Below are 7,511 nucleotides of genomic sequence, written 5' to 3' on the forward strand. Positions count from 1 at the left end.
TAAAATGCAAATTATAGTTAATAAAGATTAATGGTTAATAAAGTTGTATGAATAGTCATGTGAACTATGAAAATGGAAATTCTTAAAAAAATGAATAAGTATAATCAAATAAGAAGGAGCATTATATGTAAAATTTAACAATTTTAATAATTCTCAAAGTAAGCTTAAAGCAAAGGATATTATATTATCGCATTTTTACTAAATACTCGAGTACCTGACCTTATTATATAATTTTATTATATAATTTTTTATCTATCTTACGCATCACTCAAGAGAAAATTTCATGTAAATTTTATTGTAAATATCTTTTTCTATTATTAAAGAAAGGCGGTTTTTGTAATTATATTCGAAATATAAGAATGTAGAAAAATATGAAAATTAGAAAATTATTTCATCGTCCAAATAATTTCATAAAAATATTTCATTAAATATTTGACATACAACGACATATCTTATAATTACCATATATAATGACAATGCAAATTAATAAAACAATGAAATAAAAAAAATGCTCCTAAGATTTCTCACAAAAGTAAAACTAGAATTTCCTGAACATGGGTTATAAGTAGAGAGCAGAACTTTGTCAATATACAGATTATCAATGAACTAGATAGTAACAAATATTCTTTACAGGATTATAATGTAAAATATAAAATATTAGTACCCGTCTTCTTACATTTCGTTTTGTCTTTTAATATCGTTTCTTTTTTCCTAATACTGAAACTGGATATGGAACTGAAACTGAAATTAGAAGATATATATATATACAGATCAGAATGAGATAGAACCAATAAGAGCCATATTGTACTGAAAATATATATTAAAATAAAAATCGTTTACCTTCTCTTTCTCGTATAATCTCCATTCTTCTATTTTTAAGTTCTTGAGATAGATTCTCGATCATACGATCAATAAAATTATCTAAAACTAATGATCTAATCATTGACATTACTGGTTTTCTACAAATAGGACAATCTTTCCGTTTCTTATTCCACTCTTTTATACAGTGATGACAAAATGTATGCGTACAACTTAATGTCGTTGCTTTTACGAATAATTCTGAGCATATGGAACATGTTAACTGTTCATCCATAATATCACTCATTTTTCCAAGGACGCTTTCCTTAATGTTAGTCTCCAAAACATTTTGACTAAATTCAGTCAGATCTATTGTGTCTATTATTTGAAATTCTGGAATTTCATCACCCTCTAGGTTTAGAAATATACACTCTGACGTACTCGCGATAGCTTCGCTTGAAGTGCTTGCTGAAAAGAAAATTAATGATTTATATTCAGTTTTACTAATATAGATTAACTTTAATATAGATTAACTTTAAACTCGATTTAATCTATGTTAGTAAAAACCATTAATAATGAATGGTAAAAGATTATTTCAGAGTTTTTCCTCAAAAAGTACACTTGAAAAATAGCGGAAATTATGGAACAATCTATATATAATTGTATTGTAAAAATTTGTAAAAACATACCATTCAATATTCTCTGTGATGTTTCAGCCTTTGCTTCCTGTGCTTTTAAAGCTTTCTCTGTTTCCTTTAGTCTTGCTTCTAACATATTTTTCTCATTCAATAACTGAGCTTGAATATCTTTTTCTTCTTTCATCTTATTTTCCATCATCTTTTTCCATTCGGCTTGTTGCTCTTCTCTCCACTTTTCCATCTGTTCTCTCATTTTTACTTCCAACGTTTCTTTTTCTTGTTTACTCATGTCTAATGCTTCTTGCCATTTCTGTTTCTCCTCATTTATTCTCATCTCAAATTGCATCCTTTCGTTTTCCAGTTTTTGCAATAACTCAGAATACATGTTATTCAAATGTTCCTCTTGAGCGTTGCACGCCTTTATTTTATCTTCTAACACCATAATTTGATTTAATAAATTCTTTTTATCATCTTTAGCTACAGCTTGTTGTGACAACAAGTCGTCAAGTTGTTGTTTCAATTCGATTTGCTCCTTTTGGTTTATTTCAAGCTTGTTTTTCAGCTCTTTCCTCTGACATTCTTGGCTTTCGGCAAATGTCTTCTGCTTGACAAGAACAGTGTCGAGTATCTTTTCGTCTATACGTGGCTTTTTAACACAGTGCTCTCTTTCGGCAAAAGTAAATAAATATTTAAACGTTTCATTAGGACTAAATTGTATACTATCACCAGGATAGATATTTTGTACTTTTTCAGGTTCCATAGCAACATTGTTAACAAATGTTTTGGTAGAGCTTAAATCTTTAATTGTCCATTCATCTTGGCCTTCACACTTAAAAATACAATGTCTCCTAGATATTATGGTATCCAATATAATCTCATCATTGTCTCTTGCACGTCCAATTTTAAACTATATGAAAGAAGAAATTGTTTTAAATATTCATATTACTCAAACAAGCTCTTAATCTAACAAATAAATAAAAAATATAGTAAATTAGTACAAAAACATATTATATTAACTACATAAACTTCTGATTGAAAATATTAAATTTTTAGACTAATAATAAGTGATATGATAAACCATCTTTTATCAAATAAAATAATTTCAAGATTTAACTTTTCATTAATGCATTATAATAAATTCACATATTTTGTAATAAAATTATAAAGAAATTTACAGCACATTTAGATAATATAAGAATGTTGTATGTTGAATTTTTCTCAGAGAAATCAATTAAGAGTGATTTTTTAAAGATTTTATATGAACCATGCCTAGACTTAATTGAATATTCATTTACCTCGTTTTTGTCAATACGTATGCATTCATTCGTGTCAGTTTTTATTAAAACCGGTTCGAGAATTTTTAGTTCCTCATTAGGTGACGTGGCCCTTTTCAACTTTTCCATTATTTAATATCAATTTATAAACGCCTCAGTTGTGTCAAAACTATAGACAACATAATAAACAATTCGTATTTTATTACTTAATCAAAACATCCTAAAGTCCTTTTATGAAGTCTAGCTCTAATGACGCTCGCTGTCATCAAATTTAATCTAGGAATAAGATAAATCCTTTCCTTTTTCTTCTTTGAATTGAAATCTGACACTAATTCGTCCGTGAATCGATCTTATAACCAATCGACAAGAATACTCCGCAGCAAACATGCCTTGTTTGAACAACAGCAGAAGAAACCGAAAGTTTTGTCCGCGTTGTATGCACTTTCTGCACTCAGTGCAGATAATGGATGCATTGGCTCCGTTCATCGGAAATGATCTAAAAAAGCAATGGGAGCCTTCCATTTAACCACGTTGCTTTTTCTTCTTCTTATTCCTTGTTAATAGCCAAGACTTACTCTAAAGCCAATACAGAGGGTCAATTGTGTATTTTGAAACGAGGTGAAAATTACAAAAGTGAATAAATTTACTAGCTTTTGACGTATGAAGTTGCAAATACTCTAGTGAATTTTATCACTTTTATAATTTCATATCATCTTGTTTCAAAATACACGATTGTCTCCTACGCCATACGTATTTATTGATCATGTTGCAATTAAATACGTCCACTCACATGGGCCGGAGCTTAGGAATTTTCTAGTGGACCACCTATCAAAATCTAATATTTAATCGAACAATCGGCAACGTGAACAATTGGACACCACTCTTTGGATTGTTAAAAACGTTGAGAACATATGGCTTAAATATATTTATAAATGTAAACAATCAAATCCTCTAATAGGAAGAGTACGAAAAATTTAATTGTATTTAAAATCCTTTGCATTTTTAGGAAAGAAATAAAATAGCAAGACAAAATTTTAAAAAAGTAAAGAAAGTTGCGTGCACTTTATTGAATTAACATGATATACAATAATCATAACAAATAATATTTAAAGTCGAATCGTGAATTGTTCAATATCATGAATCATCATCAGTAATAGATACAATAGGATAATCGTATTGCTTTGATTGTTTCTTCAAAGGTTTGGATTCCGTGTCTTTAGTATTCATAGCAAAATGTAAGACCTTTTTATTTGACTCTTTTTGTTCATTCGTGGAATCTGCTGCTGACTTTTTTGACGATTCTGTTAAATTTTCTTGATGTTTATTATCTTTCAGCATATCACAAGTAGATTTTGAATCGCAAGTTTTTTCAAAATTTACATTATCAGAAATTTTGCAATTCTCAATAGCTTCAAGTAAGGCTTTATTGTCATCATTTGCCTGTTCCATTTCCAAATGCATCTTTATAGCCTGAATTTGAGCCTAAAAGATACAAAAGATATTCTACATGAAAAATCTTAAAAATCGGGATATCTTCTTTTTAAAGACAGGAATACTTGCCTCCAAAGACATCGCTTTAGATCGCCAGTGACGAAGTTCTTTCGAAACATTGTGATTTACTTCTTCTTGTCTTAGTATTTGCATAGCCTGCTTTTCAATTTTTTCATACAATTCCTTCATTTCTTTTTTCTTCGCGGCTAATAATGTTTGAGCGTAACTAAAGATTAATATTTATGTTTAAGATTCACAGCCATCTTAAATTATGATGATAGAAGCAAAAAATAATTGACAGAATAAATTTATTAATATTTATTAATTTATAAAATATATTGAAAATTCTTCTTTTATTCAGTAATTAATAACTATAAATTTAAATTCAAATTATGTCTAATAAGAGTCAAGAATAAAGCTACAATTTAATTTTAGATTAGAATTTATGGTTATTTATTGTTTATCAAAGCAGAACAATTTTTACTCTATTTTACGAGACTATTGATTGTAAACATTATTTTATTAAAAAATATTTTTATTATATATCTTGTAACAATTTTCTCATTTTTTTCGTTTCTGACGTCATCAATCTAGATATCCATAATGAGTGATCAGAATATCTAAATTTTGTGTGTGTGTAAAATTAATATATCATGCACATACATTAATCCAAATTCAAATAAAATCATTTTTAACTTACTTAAAAGCGTCATCTGTTGACTGTATTTCTTCCACGTTATCCTTTTTTATTTTCTTTAATTTATTTTCAAGTTCAGACACTCTACTCTTATACTTATTTAGAAGATCTGTATTCTCTTGCAATGTATCAATTGCATCACTCTCCCATTTTCTAGCCATAACAGCCTTCTCTGCTTTCAACAGTTTGATTTCGGTCATTTTCGCATTTAGCGTTCGTTTTTTTTCTTTGTATTTAGACTGGAGTGACTTCATTTTATCTAACAACATCAGCCGATTATCTTCAACCTCAGCAAATAAAGAATTGCCTGAAATATTATAAATTCTGGCTAAACTTATGGCTAACTAAAAATTAAACTTTAATGATCGATTTTACCTTTACATGTATCACTAGCAGGAATTATATTTGATAATTGCGATTCTACAAGCTTTGTGGTTAGTATCGTAATAGATTCCCGTGCACTTTCTAACCCGTTGCTTTTCTCCTGCAGTTGGTCTAATGTCAACTATTAAAAGATATATCCAATTAGTTTTATAGCATAATTAATAAATACAAATCTTAGCTAGTTATTTACTGTAAAAGATTCTTTAAGCTCCTTATATCGGGCCTCTACAAATGCAAGTCTATTTTCCATTGGCTCTCTTTTTTTTTCTTCATTTTGAAGAAGCAATGTTAGTTCCTTAATTTTTTCTTCATACTGCAGTAATAAAGTATCATCCATAGAAGTGAGACAATTTGGTTGTTCATTTGTAAGATCTTTATATTTTCTCAACTCTTCATGCAATTGCTTAATTTCTAATGTGCTTTGTACTTTGTTTGCTTCCAAATCTGCAATATGATTTTCATATTCTTTTTTCTCAGCTCTGTGCCTGAAATATAAAGATATCAAATAGTTTTATTATTATACAACTAACATGACTAATATATAAATTTTACACGATGGAAAAAAAAATAAAGAATAATCATCAAGCATTTAAAATCCAACTTTTTAAATACATTGAAGTATCATAAGTTTTTAAATAATAATTACACAAATAAAATCTAATGTAAAAAAAATTGCAAAGTATTTCCAAACAAAAGTAAGCTTGGTTGCAAGTACTTTGCCTATATAATTTTTCCAAACTCAGTAATCTTACTTTTCTTCCTTTTGGGCTAGCATTGATTCTGTTTTTGCTATGTATTGACTAAGCTGACTCTCCGCAGTTTCGACAGATTCCTGAAGATCCCTTCGAACCGCTTCGCCGGCTTCCAGTTTCAATCGCAAAACATACAATTCCTGCCGATAGCACTCGTTCTCTTGCTTCAGCTTTTTATAATCATCCTGACTGATCGAACTCTCTTCCAGATGTTCTTCCATTTTCATATCATTCGTGTTCTTATCATACAATTCGGACATTTTGCAAGATTCCGCCGTTTCTCTTTCGATGAACTTCTGTCTTTTCGAGAACGATTTGAATTTTACCAAGGTTAGGTTTACTATTTTGAATTTATCGGTTATAGTGTTACCAATTCATTGAAAATTTTCCCCACTTGAATCTCAAATCTTACTAGATTTTAACTTATATACAAATGTCAACTCAAATGTCTCTTGTAATTTATGCACAAAAATTGATTATTACAACATAAATAGACAAATTTAATCGAATATTAATTTCATGAACGAAATATAATATTTTTTTTTCTTCTCCTTTTGAAAAGATTAATATTTCAGTATAGCCAACTTTTTATTCTTATAAAATACATCCAAACATAATTGGTATAAAAAATTTTTGAAAAATTAACACAACACTTAAAAAAATGTGGATATTATTGAAATATCATGTTTATTATGACTAAGGAGCATTATAATTATTGTGAATAATAAAGAATAGTAGTTTATCTATTCCTATTGTATTCATCATTTTAAATTCGTTGCTATTCCAATATATAAAATAATATATAATAAAAAATTTCTAAATATACAAAATAATATAAAATGAGATTTGTAGAAGTGAAAATTGAGCGTAATTGAATGTTTTTTTATCGACGTAGAACCTGTTTTATTATCTTTAATTAACTTGATCGATTAAATTTAAGAACCGTTAATTATAAAACTTGAAACTGATCATATTATTTTGTTTATCTTGTTCTGTTTCTATAAATTATAATTTATTTATAACTTTTAAATATAAAATATGATATTTTTAAATAATAATTAATACTTTTAATTAAAATAATTAAGAAATTAGATTAACAATGATCAGTTTTAGGTTTATATTCTTGAATTTAATCGGTTTAATAAACTTGATTAGACATAGTGAGACTTTCTTAAGTTTAGTTCTACAGTACCTCTCTTAGGACCAAAGTTTCGGTGGAAATTAGTCCAGTGATATTTATTATCGTAGATAAAACTATTAACTTTGTTATTCAATACGTGGAAAAAAAGAGATTTTATATTTAAAGACGACAAATATTTGATTAAAAATTCCGCCAGTTGTAATGATCGAAGTTAAAATTCAATGTCAAAATCGTTTCTAAGACAAAACTATACTGGTTTACGCCGTAAACTTTACGCCTCGGCATGTTTCACCCCCCGCCGTCGCACCCCCATACGACGCGTCATCCCCACCACAG

The 7,511-nt window shown here is 28.2% G+C and overlaps 2 protein-coding genes across 3 annotated transcripts; both read right to left on the bottom strand.

The window, feature by feature from the left end:
- Positions 1 to 405: 405 nt before the first annotated feature.
- On the bottom strand, positions 406 to 3,172 carry LOC105434295 (uncharacterized). The gene is made up of 4 exons (XM_011649974.3): positions 2,732 to 3,172; positions 1,488 to 2,343; positions 841 to 1,266; positions 406 to 741 (listed from the first exon to the last, which is right to left on the bottom strand). The coding sequence occupies exons 1-4, from the start codon at positions 2,837 to 2,839 to the stop codon at positions 692 to 694; spliced, it is 1,440 nt and encodes a 479-aa protein (XP_011648276.2). The 5' UTR covers positions 2,840 to 3,172; the 3' UTR covers positions 406 to 691.
- Positions 3,173 to 3,742: 570 nt separating this feature from the next.
- On the bottom strand, positions 3,743 to 7,481 carry Spindly (spindle apparatus coiled-coil protein 1 spindly). 2 transcript variants are annotated; one of them, XM_011649976.2, is made up of 7 exons: positions 7,227 to 7,481; positions 6,035 to 6,330; positions 5,473 to 5,767; positions 5,274 to 5,403; positions 4,902 to 5,205; positions 4,271 to 4,427; positions 3,743 to 4,192 (listed from the first exon to the last, which is right to left on the bottom strand). In XM_011649976.2, exons 2-7 carry the CDS (start codon positions 6,292 to 6,294, stop codon positions 3,845 to 3,847), a joined length of 1,494 nt encoding a protein of 497 aa, XP_011648278.2. In that variant the 5' UTR covers positions 6,295 to 6,330; positions 7,227 to 7,481; the 3' UTR covers positions 3,743 to 3,844. The 2 variants fall into 2 exon arrangements, with proteins under 2 accessions (XP_011648278.2, XP_011648277.2); XM_011649975.2 differs by having other exon boundaries at positions 6,035 to 6,334.
- Between the last annotated feature and the right edge of the window lie 30 nt (positions 7,482 to 7,511).

Source organism: Pogonomyrmex barbatus, unplaced genomic scaffold, assembly GCF_055798465.1.
Source record: "Pogonomyrmex barbatus isolate J1 unplaced genomic scaffold, ASM5579846v1 scaffold1, whole genome shotgun sequence".
Classification (NCBI taxonomy): Eukaryota; Metazoa; Arthropoda; class Insecta; order Hymenoptera; family Formicidae; genus Pogonomyrmex; species Pogonomyrmex barbatus.

Bases quoted from the DNA above. Each gene is read 5' to 3' on its own strand.
- Spindly (XM_011649976.2), bottom strand. From the start codon at position 6,294: ATGTCCGAATTGTATGATAAGAACACGAATGATATGAAAATGGAAGAA. The intron at 5,768-6,034 runs GTAAGATTACTG...TTTATATTTCAG, and splicing joins CTAGCCCAAAAGGAAGAAAA to GCACAGAGCTGAGAAAAAAG. The intron at 5,404-5,472 runs GTAAATAACTAG...ATCTTTTAATAG, and splicing joins AGCTTAAAGAATCTTTTACA to TTGACATTAGACCAACTGCA.
- LOC105434295 (XM_011649974.3), bottom strand. From the start codon at position 2,839: ATGGAAAAGTTGAAAAGGGCCACGTCACCTAATGAGGAACTAAAAATT. The intron at 2,344-2,731 runs GTAAATGAATAT...TCTTTCATATAG, and splicing joins TACGTATTGACAAAAACGAG to TTTAAAATTGGACGTGCAAG. The intron at 742-840 runs GTAAACGATTTT...TTCTAATTTCAG, and splicing joins GATTATACGAGAAAGAGAAG to TTTCAGTTCCATATCCAGTT.